The sequence below is a fragment of the Eretmochelys imbricata genome, chromosome 26 (genome assembly GCF_965152235.1).
Source record: "Eretmochelys imbricata isolate rEreImb1 chromosome 26, rEreImb1.hap1, whole genome shotgun sequence".
NCBI lineage: Eukaryota > Metazoa > Chordata > Testudines > Cheloniidae > Eretmochelys > Eretmochelys imbricata.
Window position 1 is genome coordinate 7,395,475 of NC_135597.1, and position 14,803 is coordinate 7,410,277.

Here is a 14,803-nt window from a genome sequence, read left to right on the forward strand (position 1 = left end):
GATCAGCATCGTGCAAACGGCTAAGGAGGGGGAAACGCTTCAGAAGCAGCAGCAGCATCTGGAATAGACCCAGGCTGCGGTCAGCACAGGGTTAACAGAGCTTGTCAGAAACAAATCTGCGCCTTGCCGGAAAGTTGCCCAAGTCGGGGCGGGGGGCGTAGATCTGAGTAGGTGCCCGGAGGATAGTGGGAGAGAGGTGGAGGTCCGAGCCCGGGGTCAGAGGGTGCTAGATCCGAGCTTGGGCTGGCTGGGTGGGTGGGTAGTGCTCAGAGAAAGGGGAGCCAAAGCTAGGTAGGGGTCGGGGTGCAAGATCCGAGCCTGGGAGAAGCGGGGGCGAGATCCGAGCCCGGGCTGGGGCGGGGGCTAGATCCGAGCCCGGGGCGGCCCCGGGGGGACCCGAGTCCCGGCGCAGGGCGGAGGGAGGGCGCGGAGCAGGTGATCGCTCCCGGGGCGGGGAGAGGGGCCGGGGCCGGGGCCGGGGGAGGCGCCCGGCTGCCGGGAAGGGAAGTTCGCTGCCGAGCGGCGGGAGCGGAGCGGGGCCCCTAACATGGCGGAGCAGCCCGGGGCGCCCAGCCCGAGACAGCAGCGCCGGGGGCCGGGGGCCGAGGAGCGGCCGCTGCCGCGCTGAGCCGAGCCGCCGCCCGGGGAGCGCCCGCCCGCCCGCCAGCATGGCCCGCTGGGTCCCCACCAAGCGGGAGAAGTACGGGGCCGGTGAGTGCGCGCCGGGGCGGGGGCGTCCTCCTGTGCCCCCCTCCGCCCCTCTGAACCCCCTTGCCCCCCTTTCCCAAACACTGCCCCCGCCCCCTGAACCTCCCAAACACCCCCCCTCCGCCCCACTGCCCCCCAAAACCCCCCACCCAAACACTCCCACCGCCCCACCGCCCCCTGAACCTCCCAAACACCCCCCTCCGCCCCACTGTCCCCCAAAGCCCCCCACCCAAACACTCCCCCCGCCCCCTGAACCTCCCAAACACCCCCCTCCGCCCCACTGCCCCCCAAAGCCCCCCACCCAAACACTCCCCCCGCCCCCGAACCTCCCAAACACCCCCCCTCCGCCCCACTGCCCCCCAAAACCCCCCACCCAAACACTCCCCCCGCCCCCTGAACCTCCCAAACACCCCCCCTCCGCCCCACTGCCCCCCAAAGCCCCCCACCCAAACACTCCCCCCGCCCCCTGAACCTCCCAAACACCCCCCTCCGCCCCACTGCCCCCCAAAACCCCCCACCCAAACACTCCCCCCGCCCCACCGCCCCCTGAACCTCCCAAACACCCCCCTCTGCCCCACTGCCCCCCAAAGCCCCCCACCCAAACACTCCCCCCACCCCACTGCCCCCCTGAACCCCCCACCCAAACACTCCCCCACCGCAACCCCTGCCCCACTGCACCCTCCACCCTCCACCCAAACAGTTCCCCTCTGCCCCACTGCACCCCCTGCACCCCCAAACACTCCTCCGTCCCAGTGCCCCCCAGAATCCACCACCCAAGCACTCCCCCCGCCCCACTGCCCCCCAGAACCCACCACCCAAACAGTTCCCCTCTGCCCCACTGCACCCCCAAACACTCCCCCGCCCCACTGCCCCCCTGAACCGCCCCAAACATTCCCCCTCTGCCCCACTGCACCCCCCACCCAAACACTCCCCACTGCACTCCCTGCACCCCCAAACACTCTCCTCCGCCCCACTGCACCCCCCACCCAAACACTCCTCCTCTCTCCACTGCCCCTCTGAGCCCCCCACCTAAACACTTCCCCCGTCCCACTGCACCCCCACCCAAATACTCTCCCTCCACCCCACTGCCCCCCTGAATCCCCCACCCAAACACTCCTCCTCCGTCCCTCCGCGCCACCGCCCCGTGAACCCCCCAAACGCTCCTCCTCCGCCCCACCGCACCCCCCGAACACTCCCCCCTGCCCCACCGCACCCCCTGCCCCACTGAACTCCCCACCCAAACATCCGCCTCCGCCCCACTGTCCCCCTGAACTCCCCCCCGAAACACTCCCCCTCTGCCCCCCGCCCCACTGCACCCCCCACCCAAACACTCCCGCTCCGCCTCACCGCACCCCCTGCTCCACCGCACCCCTCCTGCACTGCCCCCTGGGGCTCCCCCACTTTCCAGTGCTCTGTCCTCACTGTATTGCCCCTGCCCTACTGTACCCCGCCCCACCCAAACACTCCTCCTCTGCACCACTGCACCCCCCCCCAAACACTCCCCCTCTGCGCCATTGCAGTTCCCTCCCAACCCTAACACTCCCCGACCCCCCACTGCAACCCCCAGCCCAAATTCCTTCTCTCACCCCCTTCAGGGCCTTTTGATTTCATCCCATCCACCCCCTATAAATTCCCCCTTTGAATTCTTTTGACTGCATTTGGATTACCTTCTCAGTCCTCTTTAATTCCTACCCCACTTTGTCTTTGCCTGGAGGTTTCAGTTGCTGATATTCCCTGGGACTTTATTTAACTTCAAGCGTGATCCGGGTCCAGTTCCGTTCTGTACTGCTCTGGTTTTTGCAATAATGCAAGTGTGTCTGCTGCCTTCGGACTGACCCTGTTTTGGGGGTAATTGTTGACTTGAGCCTGCCTCTAGGGCTGTCTCCAAAGGCTATCTCAGGATGGGGAAGGACGGGAGAGACTGCTGCGGTGTCCAGCTTCCGTGCCCCCATGGGATATAGGGAAGGGAATGGGGTACCGAGGACAGAGTATGGCTGTGCAATGTTCTGGGGAGAGGAAGCTTTGGAGAGTGGTATAGGGAAATGGGAGTGAAGAGATGAGCTGCAAAAGCTGAGGTGGTGTCTGTTACCATCTGCCCTGCCTGTTTGCTGGCATTTAAAAATAATCGTGCAATGCTGGTTTCAGAGTAGCAGCCGTGTTAGTCTGTATTCGCAAAAAGAACAGGAGGACTTGTGGCACCTTAGAGACTAACCAATTTATTTGAGCATAAGCTTTCGTGAGCTACAGCTCACTGGTTTTCTACCTCTTAGGACAAGCTTAGCACCTGCTGCAATGGTTTGTGAGGTTCCCCCCCCCCCTTTTTTTTTTGGAGAACGTGATCAATTGAAAGCCACAACTTTTGAGCCGGTGAAGAAAATACCCTTGAGAAAACAAAAGAGCGGCCAGCAGGAAACCATGAATGACACAAACCACCCTGCAGCCTTTGTTTGAGCAAGATCTTCTTTCCCCCCTGGGAAACTTGTTGCTGTGGGGAAGGTTTTAAATTGGATGGTTGAAAAGTGCAAAGCATGGCTGCTGTTGTGATGCTGTTTGGCATAGTTCCGCCCGCTTGTTAAAAGGGATCAAGGCCCCGATCCTGCACTGATTTGCACAGGATAGGGCATGTGCACTTGCGAAAACTCCCCACTGACTTCGAAAGGGCTCTACGTGAGTGCTGGGGCTGGCCCACTGCACGATCAGGGCCGCGGCATGGTTTTATGGCTTAACAAAGTTACTAAACGCAGCACCGTCTTATCTAGCTTCTCCCGTGGTAACTTTTAGGGCGTGTAACATTTGCGCACCCTGAACTTTGTTTCTTTCTGTGCTGGCGATGACTCGGGCTCTCTCGTACGTCCGTATATTTCCTGGGTGGTGCGGGAGATTGTGTCTGGGGATTACCAGGGTCGCTTGAGTGCTGCCATCCTGCAGAATGTACGATAACTGGTATAATGATGCCAGGTTAACAAAATAATCCTCACCCAAACAGTTGGGACTAGATTGTGAGTTTAGGCACACTCCTGCGCAAGGCGTAGTACGAGAGCTCCACTTCAGAAACAGCCTTGGAAGGTAGCGTGACACAGACACAATTCTTTCATGTTTCAGGGGTTACTAATTTGCTGCTGGTCTATATTTTCCCAGAGGGCTGAGCTGCACTGGCCTGTGTGTAGGTGGAGGGGAGCCTGGGTTTTGCTCATTTCCCTCATCTCCTGACACAGGAGGAGAAAGCAGGTGTGCAGTGTGCTTATTTCTGTTCCCAGACAGGTATATAAAGGGGAGATTCTTATTTTCCCCCTTACTTGGGCATGGAGTCCATAGCGTTCTGGCTTTTTCGTCTATTTCACTAGCACATTTTGACAGGGTTAATTCATGCTTTCTTTAAGGAGCCGATGTTTGATGCTTATACTTGGCATGGAGTAGTTCTAGTTCTCGCTTTCATATCTGGCTGGCTAATGGATTACAGAGGCGCCTGTCAAGTGCTTTCCACCTAGGTCCCAATCCTGCACTTACAGAACATGTTTAATTTTACTAATGCGATGTGTCGTCATAGACGCCGACTTCGTGGGTGCTCCAGGGCTGGAAAAAATTAGTGGGTGCTTAGCACCCACTGGCAGCCAGCTCCCCCCTTCTCCCCCAGTGTCTCCCACCGGCCGGTGGCTCTGCTGATCAACTCCTCCCCCTCCCTGTCAGCACCTCCCGCCCGCTGTGATCAGCTGTTCTGCAGCATGCAGGAGGATCTAGGGGGACGGGGAGGAGCGGGGATTGGGCATGCTTGGGGGAGGGGGTGGAATTGGGCAGGAAGAGGCGGGGCAGGGGTGGGGCCTTGGGGGAAGGGGTGGAGTGTGGTGGGGCCTGGGGCTGAGAGGGGGTTGAGCACCCCCCGGGGAAAGGAAGAAGCGGGGCCTGTGTGTGTTGTACTAGTAAAGATAAGTACGTGCCCAAGTGTTTGCAAAAGCTGGGCCTTTCATAATAAAAGCTTTAAGAGATTTTCTTTAGTGCTTGTGGCTGGCACAAGAGGGAAGAGGTGGCAGAAGGGGCATTTAACTTTTTCTCCCACCAATGTGCTCTCCCTGAGGATCCCAGTCTTAAGGCGTCCCCTCTTATTGAGAGGATACTTTAATACCCTTGGTAAGACTTCCAACAAGGGTGCCTATTAGTGCTAATTACTGGTGTTTGTGATGAGGAACTGAGCTGAGACCACCAGTTCATATCATTTAGGCTATTAGACAGTAACAGTTTTCATTCACTACTTGCCTGGGCCATGTTCCAGCTGGTGGCTAAGCAAAAGGATCAAAGTTGTGTGTGGTTGGGTTTTTTTTTTTTTTTTTTTTTTCGGAGGATAGAATAGAAACATTATGGCTGGTTGAGAATAATCTGTGTTTTTGAAATTACACTAATGACGTGTGCGTGTATGTCAAATGGGGCTCTGCAAATTTCAACAGCATTGTGAAGAGTTCCCCAAAAAGTAACTGTTGTGATCCAGTGCCATCCTTTGATTTGTGCAAATTTCAGTACACAAAGATTTGTTTCCTGGACTCTTGTGACCAGTCTTGTCCAGTGGTTTGGCAGAATAACCTCTTCGGTTTGGACTCGGGCTCTCCTCAGAAGAGTGTGTCATTTGCAAAGTGTGTTTTAGTGAGTGTATCTGTATTATGCAAATATGCAATTAGATTAGTTTGTTTGAAGTTGTATGGAAAGGAGTTGCAATTGACTGCCTGGAGTTCTTAATGTAATGCGTTCATCATCTGATTGATTTTAAAATGATAAATTTGTGACAAAGGAAGTCCATAGCATTATTCCTTTCTCTGCTGGAGAGAGAAATATCATGGAGCCAACAAGGGCTCCATTCTGTTTAACAGTGTGATTAAAACTGCGATTAATTTTTTAATCCCAATTAATTTTTTTGAGTTAATCGCGTGAGATAACTGCCCTTGTTTTAATGTCCTCAGTGCTGTCTCAGGAATCTAATTAAAGGGATGCTTGAGTTGCATGCGTCCTTCCCATATTGCAATAGGTAAGTCAATAGTACTGTTGTTACGGGCTCTCATTATCTGCTTTGAAACGAACTGTTCCTTGTAGTGACTGAACTATGCTGACTGCTTCAAGATTTTAAAGCAGGGCTTCGGAGTGCAGCCCGTGGAGCAGCTCCGGAGCAGTGGAGCTGTAGGTTTTTGCCTGGAGCTGGAGCGGAGCCGAAGCACAGCTCCAAAGCTCTGGTTTAAAGAGACAGTACACATAGGTCTGCATTTAGCCTTCAATGTCAGTATTTCATTTGGGTTGCAGAAAGGTTTTCCTTTAAATCATCACACTATATTTTCTTTCATTAATCCTCTTTTACTTCTTGCAGTGACCCCGAGGTGATTGCTTAGCGATTTCGGCACCAGGTCTGAAGTACATTACCTAGACTCCCTGGTCCAAAGTATGTTCAGATCTTACCAGAGTCATATTTAGAGGGATGAAGGGCTGAGATCTGTAAATTTAGAATTATGCAGTTTACTGTGAGTGTGTGTTAAAGCCATTTACAGTTAATGTCTTGCAGGTGAGAGTGCTCTAACATGTGTGTGTGTGTGGGGGGGGGTGGGGCGGCTCTGTTCTGCAGAGACTACTTTCTCACTAAAGATTGTGAGTGTAAAAATTGGCATTTGTGCTAGTACCCCTGGCCAAAGCTTCCCCTCTCCCATTCCCCATAGCTATTTGATTATTTCAGTGAATGAGCTGGTGTCCTCAGGTGAGATTTGCGTGGACGGGTCTTCATATCACACAATCACCATCACATTAGGCACTAATAACCCCCTTCCTGGCACTCTTCTCTTGGGACCAAGTTGCAGTAAGGATGCATTACTGTAATTGTTTAACTTTAACCCCCCCCCTCGTCCCCCCATCCTCCCAAATCTGGAGTGTCAGAAAAAATTGATTATGAAGTGAACTCTAGTGAGATTGTAAATGAGTTCGCTCTTATCTGCAGTAAAACGGATTGTTTTTGTCATATGCCCAAAAGCGTGACATATTTGTTGCCTTTGCTGTTATTTTTGCAGCAATCATGCCTGAATAACTTCGCCAGTGAGAACAATGTCCCACATAAATGTCATGTTTTATCATTTCTTCTTACCTGACGGCTCGAAAGGTATAGGGCTGTTATGCATATGGCTCATCATAACGGATATGTAGCTTTTCACTTCAAGGTCACCAGTTTGAATCCAGCTAATACTAGTAACTGTATTTATCTGATGGTAAGGCCCCAGTCATGCACAGATTTCTGCATGTGCTTAACTTTACACATGTGAGTAGTTCTATTGAAACTACTCGCATGCTTAAAGTTAAGCATATGCAGGATCGGGGCTTCTGTGGTCTGTGTGAAATGAGTTGGTGGGTCTCGGAAGAGACAACCTGCATTAAGGCTTCTTTACCATGTTATCACAACAGAAGGGCCATGGAACTTGAATTTTAATTTTTTATAAATTTGACACAAAATATCCGTGTTAGTTTTTAAGCATTTTTAAAGATTTTTATCGATTTAAATTTTCCACAGTTGCACGGAATTGTGGGTTTGAAGCATTTACAAAAATGTATTTTAATCTTTTTCGATCATGGGAAATTATGGGGAAGTCAGACCATCATGCTTTAGTGACAGTAGACATTGAGAACTTCAAAAAGTTAAGCTTTATTAGAACACACGTCAGTATCGTGTCAAAATATACCAAGTAAATATCCCTGAATCAAACTCGAATAAGTTCGCAAGCAGCATTTTTCTTTCTTTGCCTGTCTGTAAATTTCAGTTATTGATGGAAATATTTTTTCATCGGTTTGTGTGTGTTCAGTGAAATCAACATTTATCGATGAAAATCGAATCCTTCAGAGCCTAATAATACCTCTGGGTAGGTAGCAGTCTTCAGTCTCCAGGGCTGTCAATCCAGCATCTTTAATTTTGATGTCTTCTTTTTAAATAGATACACCTTTGTAAAATGACAAATAATTACTTTGTTGTTATCGTGACCTATTAGACGTGCAATATTCTTACCTCCTAGAAGAGTCAGGCTTGGAACTATTCTCCTTATAGAAGAGCAGTATTCATGCTGTGGAATGACCATGTACGCATTTGAGTTACGATCTGCTGCATCATGTTTTAGGAATGGCAGTAATTTTTCAAATGTAAACCCGTGCCTGCCAACTACATTCATGATTTATGGGACCAGAAATGCACAGGGACAGAGGGTAAGAGAGCACAGCAGAATGAGATTTCATTAATTTTTATTTTGGGCAACATTTTGAGTTGTGATCACTTCTGATATGGACGGTCATCATGATTGGGCGATTGCTCAAACTGCATCTGGTTTCTGCAGAGTGGTCTGAGAGTGTGTTTTGTGCTTTGCATGACCCTGCAGTATCACAGCATGTCCCACTTTATTGTTAAAACTGTTTCATGTTACTAATAGTATCCCATCGCTGAGGCTTTGTTGGTATACAATAAAGTTCACTTTCGTTTTCAAGATCTGTTTAAACTTGTTGCATGCTTACAATAGATACTGGAACGTGCTAAGTGAAGGCCCCAATTCTGCAACCAGATCCTTGGCTGGGGCTTTAAATGGATATAAGGATCAGGCCACATGGATCCAACTGCAGGAGTGCGTTCTAAGGGCTGATCGTGCAACTCTGACCTGGGTAAAACTTCCCCTAACTCCAGTTTGAGTAAGCATATCAAATTCTGCGGGCTTATCTGTACACAGAGTTGCACTGGTTGAACTTGCAGTGTGATTTTTAAATCAGCTTAGTTAAATTGGTGGAAAATACTGCATGGAAATTATTATTATTATTATTATTATTTCAGTTTAAACCAAACTTGTTTCGGTTTAGCCAGGGGTGAAAGTAAGTCGAGTGACTTACCGGTACTCTGGGGCCAGCTCTGGCCCCCGGAAGGGGTGGGGTTGAGGGGGTCAGAGCCAGCCCCAGCTCACCCTGTAAGGTAAGTGCCCCCCGCCACCGGGGTAGCAGCAGCAGCCAAGGGTTCTGGGGGCTATTTCAAGGGCCCGCGGCTCCCCTCTTTTAACATCCTGGCCTTTTAAATAGCCCCCGGAGCCCTGGAGTAGCAGCGGCAGGGCTCCAGTGGCTGATTAAAGGGCCCGGGGGGTAGAAGCAGGGGAGCCCCAGGCCCTTTAAATAGCTGCTGGAGCCCTGCAGCTGCTACCCCAGGGCTCCAGTAGTGGGGCTCTGGAGGCAATTTAAGGGGCCTGGGGCTCCAGCCACTGCTGGGAGCCCCAGGCCCTTTAAATTGCCCCCTGGGGAAGCCGGGCTGCCCCAGTACGGTGCACCGGCTCTTGCTGGTACTCTGTACGGGGGCGTACCGGCTTATTTTCACCTCTGGGTTTAGCTGAAATCAGTTAGTGAAAGGTTTAAGCTACACTGAACATAAGTCCTGGTCTACGCACAGAGTTGTATGGATATATCTAATGGTGTGATTTTTTTTTTATACCACTTTCACTGAACTGGTGCAGCTTTTGTATGTGGACTCTCTTATATTGGTTTAGACCTGGTTTATATCGGTTTCTCTTGTGCTTGTAAATGTACAGATGCAAGCTAAACCACTATAATCAGTTTTAAACTGATATAAGAGAGTCCACACACAAAATCAGCACCAGTTCAATTAAACTGATTTACGTTGAACCAAAGCGAATCCTGTGTGTATACAAGACTGAGTCATTCTTGAACTGGAAGAGAAGTATCCACGTGCGGAGGGGGTTGCACCCCTTTAACTAAACCAGTGCAAGTTTGTGTGTAGAGAAGGCCCGAGTCATTTTTGTGTGCATGAAATTGGGAAGCAGATCATGTTAAGTGCTTGTCTCTTTCTTTGTGGGTCTGATCCTACTCCTAAGGAGGTTAGTCAAAGGCAGACCCTCCCCATACCTCAGACTGTAATGGGAGCACAATGAAGCCCTGTTGTGTTTGCTGCTCTGTCTCTTGGCTAATTTTTTTTTAACACGGGTTTCCTTAAACACACTCAATTGCATGACGACAGCCTGTTCCAAAAACATCTTAAACCTTCCTGCACTGGTTTTTACCAAGTCATCATTCTGAAATGTACACTTTGTGTTAATTGTTCTACTGGAACATGTGATTGTTTTCTTGCAAGCTCCCTGACTTAAGGATTTTCTCTCCCTCCCTCCCTCTTCTGGATGAAAAGGTATAATTTCCCAGTGGCCTTAAAACAACAAAAGTGAAACTGACCATATACTTCAGGATCTATGGCTGTACCTAAAGTAAAAGTGGTGCAGAAGTATTCTGTGCGTGCCATACATTGTTTGGATGAAATCTGTGTTGAATGGTTAAAAGGGCAGGTTTGTGTGCATGTGTCTGGGGAAAAGGATTTAAAAAAAAGGGGGCCTGGAGGATATTGGAGAACTAAGTCTATGTGCATGCTTCTCTCATCTTCTAGACGAGGGATTTTTAAAGACCACGTGCTTGTGTACCTAGGGTTGGCAGTTGACTGGAGCAGGGAACAGGAGAAGAATAGAGTGGAGCAACTTAAGTTTAACAGGACTGGATGGAGCAGACCAGCCCAAGCCTGGCTAATTCTTTTCCGGGAAGGAGTTGCTGTGTTTTTTCACAGGAAGGGAGGTGGGAGGCAGGGAGTAAGCCACTGAATCCTGCTTTTTTGACAGGGTGGAGGGAGGATGTGAGGATCCGGGTGGCTTCTGAGGCATTGGTTTTTTAAGAAGAGGGGAGAAGGAGCAGAGGGACCAGGTTGAGAGGAGGGGCTAGGAAGCGAAATGTTTCCTGCATGCCCAGGACCGCGAGAGGGCAGCAACAACAGAGGGGCACTGCAAAGACATGCGAGACAAGACTGGGTGAAGATGTGCCAGTGGAAATCAAATCTACTTGGCTACAGGAGTGTGACATGTAGGTGTGTTTAACCCAGGTTAGTAGGCTGTGTCCTTGGGGGAGCAAGTGTTGGGGAAACTTTCCAAGCTCTGCTCTGCGGAGCTGCTATTGATTTTCAAGGGTGTTTTCACTCATGGAGCAATTGCAGATTCGGGCATTTAGGCTGGGACTTTCAAAGGCGCCAAAGGAGATCAGGCACCAATCCTGTGGGAGTTGGAGGCCTTAACTTCCCTTTCAGCTCCTTTCAAATCTCATCCACAGCCTCTGATCCAACATCTGAGAGGACCACGATTCTTGCTCTGCGTTCTCCTGTGCTGTTTGCTTGTAGAATCTCTTTTCGATGTTCCTCCTAGCTGCCTAAACTGCAATTTCCAGCGCAAAGCAGCCCTCGTTGCTGGAGAGGGGCCTTTCCTTTCCCGGCTCCTTTCCTTCCAGAGGGTTAGTGTGGTCTCCTTTCTTTTTCGAAATCGCTTTCAGTCCCCTCCACGTGGCCAAATTATTACTTCTGTTACCGATTGTTTGGATCTGGGGGTAAACTAGGACAAATAGCTGAGTTTCTTAGCTATCAGCTATGTATTAGGAAGATCATCTCAGCTGCGCTTACTTGCAAATGGAGGAGTGGGCAGCAATGAGAACTGCATGGTTTCACAGAAACTCAGCCCCCCAAAGCTCTCCACCAGCATATTAGATTATAGCCCGTGTGTCACCAGAACTCTCGCTGGCTGATCTTGTCCTGATGGCGTGACATCATGTCCCTTTCATGGGTGTTGCATATGTAACGCTGACAGACCCCGCTCGGCGACGGGCGGGATCGAACCTGGGACCTCTGGAGCTTAGCGCATGAGCCTCTACAGCAGGGGTGGCCAATCTGTGGCTCTTCAGAAGTTAATATGCGGCTCCTTGTCTAGGCACCGACTCCAGGGCTGGAGTTACAGGCGCCAACTTTCCAATGTGCCGGGGGGTGCTCACTGCTCAACCCTGGCTCTGCTCCCACTCCACCCGTTTCCGCCCTCTCCCTGAGCCTGCCGTGCCCTCGCTCCTCCCTCCCCCCTGCCAGCCTCCTGCACGCCACGAAACAGCCGATGGGGAGGGAGCAGGAGGTGCTGATTGGTGGGGCTGCCGGTGGGCGGGAGGCGCTGGGAGTGGGGTGGGGGACGTATTAAGAGCTGCGGACGTATTACTGTGGCTCTTTGGCAACGTACATTGGTAAATTCTGGCTCCTTCTCCGGCTCAGGTTGGGCACCCCGCTCTACAGCATGAGGTAAAAGCCAATTGGTTGTTAGCTAAGGTGGGAGAGCAGACTCATTTTATCTCTCTCTCTCAGTGGTCTTGGTGCCACTAGATGGGAGAGAACACGACACCCAGGAGGTGTGTGGGTAACACATACACTATGGCAGTCGGTCAAAATATGCAATGTATTATGCATTAGTACCTATTACATTATTCTTTTACTAGCATTGAGTCTACTTCGTTTGTAAGTCCTTTGAGGCAGGGACTATCTTTCTGTTTGGTTATGTTTGTACAGCACCTAGCGCAGTGGTGACCTGGTCTAGCACTGAGGTCACTTGGCACTGCCGTAATAGAAAAAAATAATAGCAATCGAGTTCTTCGTGTATGAGGGGTTTTAGTCTCATACTTGTATCCATTAGCTAAGACTAAACTCAGCTCTGAAGCCTAGTCTGATACACAGTTAATTTGTATTCATTTCCTGACAACCAATTAATTCTTGATCTGCTTGGGGTGGCCATGGCAAAATGTGGAAAAGCATAGCCAGTGATGGACTTCTGCTTTTTCCGAGTGAACAAATGAACCCATTTTCTTCTCTGCAGCTAGTAGCAACATTGGATTGTGGAGGCTTACCACATTCTTGCCCTGTATTGTGGCAGTGAAGGGAAAAAAAAACCTGTACAGTCATCCCTTTTAATTGATTGTTCTGGTTTGAGACAGACTTTCATTGTGTATAAGAGTATTAAGCAGTTTAGACTTCAGCACTGTAAGAGAGCCAGAGTTAGGTTACAATTAAAAATGTTTAAATTCCTTCCGTGTTATTAATAACTGATATTATAGCTGCTAGAATTGTAATACTTAGGTCCTGATTTTCAGAGAGGCTGGACGCCTCCCTTTGACTTTAATTGGAGTGTTAAGTGTTCAACAATTTTGGAAAATTAGGTCCTTAGTTTTTCAGGATGGCTGCATACCCCGTGTGCTGCTTATTGACTTCGCTTCACTTTGAAAATAGAAATACAGTCAGGTTCACTTCCTGGTTCTCTCCTGCCAGCCTGCTTTTGCAGTGTTTGGGCTGGAATCGATGCCCAGGGAAATATTTTAACTCCAGATCAAGACTGTTTTCATTTAAATTAAAAAAAAAAAAAGTTTTCTGTTTGGTAAAACTTCTTAAAAACAAACGCCACTGAAGAAGTGACCATCTTTGCACATATCAGTGCAACAATACAACCGCATATGCTCTCTCCTCCAACTGCATTACGAGTCACGCTGATTGGTTGCCACACTGAGAGCAATAAAAACACAACTTTTAAACAGGGAAAGCTACGAAGGGTCTGATTCTTCACTGCTGGACACAGAGCATTTTATCTCGGAAGTCCTATTGTTCTTTAATTTGGTTTTCTACAGTAACTATTGTGTTAAATTTCACTTGGTGAAGTTCACTGTGCTTGGCTGGATGGCTGGGCCAAATCTGCGTGTGTGGCCACGTCTACACTACCCGCCGGATCGGCGGGTAGTAATCGATCTATTGGGGATCGATTTATCTCGTTGAGTGTAGACGCGATAAATCAATCCCCGATCGCTCTGCCGTCGACTCCGGAACTCCTCCACTGCGAGAGGCGGAAGCGGAGTCGACGGGGGAGCAGTGGCCGTCGATCCTGCGCCGCGAGGACGTGAAGTAAGTGATTCTAAGTCGATCTAAGATACGTCGACTTCAGCTGCGCTATTCTCGTAGCTGAAGTTGCATATCTTAGATCAATCCCCACCCCAGTGTAGACCAGGCCTGTGTGTGTGTGTGGGTGGGGAGACTCCAAGAATAAAATGCTAAGATGGTGTGTGATCAGAAGAAGGTTGAGAACCCTCTACCGAGGCATTTGTGTACAGGAGGAAAGCGGTTGAACTGTTCAACCGGTCGGAGGTGCCACAAAGTAACTGCATCCATGACCTCCGTCTGGTTCCAGTTTCTCAAATACAGTAGAACCTCAGAGTTATGAATGCCTCAAGATTGGAGGTTGCTTATAACTCTTAAGTGCTCGTAACTTTGAACAAAACGTTCTGGTGGTTCTTTCAAAAGTTTACAACTGAACATTGGCTTAATACCTTTACTATGCAGAAGAAAAATGCTGCTTTTAATTATCTTAATTTAAATGAAACCAGCAGAGAGACAGTTTTCTTACTTTGTCAAATCTTTTTATAAAATTTTCCCTTTTTTTTTAAATAGTTCATGTTTAGCACAGTACTGCACCGTGTTTGCTTTGCTTTGTCTGTGTGTGTGTGTGTGTGTGTGTCTCCTGCTGCCTCATGGCATACTTCGATTCCAAATGAGGTGCGTCGTTGATGGATCAGTTCGTAACTCTGAGATTCTATTGTATTATGTTTCTCAAGTAACAAAACAATAGTCAGGTCTCCCAAATGTAAACCTTTTAAGGGGAGATATATGGGCAAATCTTCCCTCTCCCCTTTATGATTTATTCTTTTTATTGTGTTTTTGAAGTATATATTAAGGACATGGGCAGGGTCAATCTCTTAATTTATCTTCCTGTTTAGTTCATTTCCACCTGGTAATCAGCAAAAGCAGAATTTTTACTGTACTGAGTAAGATGTAGGTAGTTCTGCATTTGCTGAGATTTGTTGGGATAGTCAGCAAACCACGGACTGCGTATAACAGGAAGCAGGATGTCTGTGTGCGTCACTGTCTCAGTCTAATAGTGTCCTTATTATCATAAGTGCCTCACAATCTTTAATATACACATATAAAGTTTGTGGATGATACCAAGCCGGGAGGGGTTACAAGTGCTTTGGAGGATAGGATTAAAATTCAAAATGATGTGGACAAACTGGAAAATGGTCTAAACTAAATGGGATGAAATTCAATAAGGACAAATGCAAAGTATTCCACTTAGGAAGGAACAATCAATTGCACATGTACAAAATGGGAAATGACTGCCTGGGAAGGAGCACTGCGGAAAGGGATCTGGGGGTCATAGTGGATCACAAGCTA

At 49.3% G+C, this 14,803-nt stretch overlaps 1 protein-coding gene across 1 annotated transcript in view; it reads left to right on the top strand.

Moving 5' to 3' along the window:
* Positions 1–668: 668 nt before the first annotated feature.
* Positions 669–14,803, top strand: part of DOCK5 (dedicator of cytokinesis 5) — a 127,315-nt gene continuing 113,180 nt past the window's right edge. The window contains exon 1 of the mRNA XM_077805553.1: positions 669–711. Coding sequence (XP_077661679.1) covers positions 669–711 — 43 coding nt within the window. The remainder of the gene's footprint in view (positions 712–14,803) is intronic.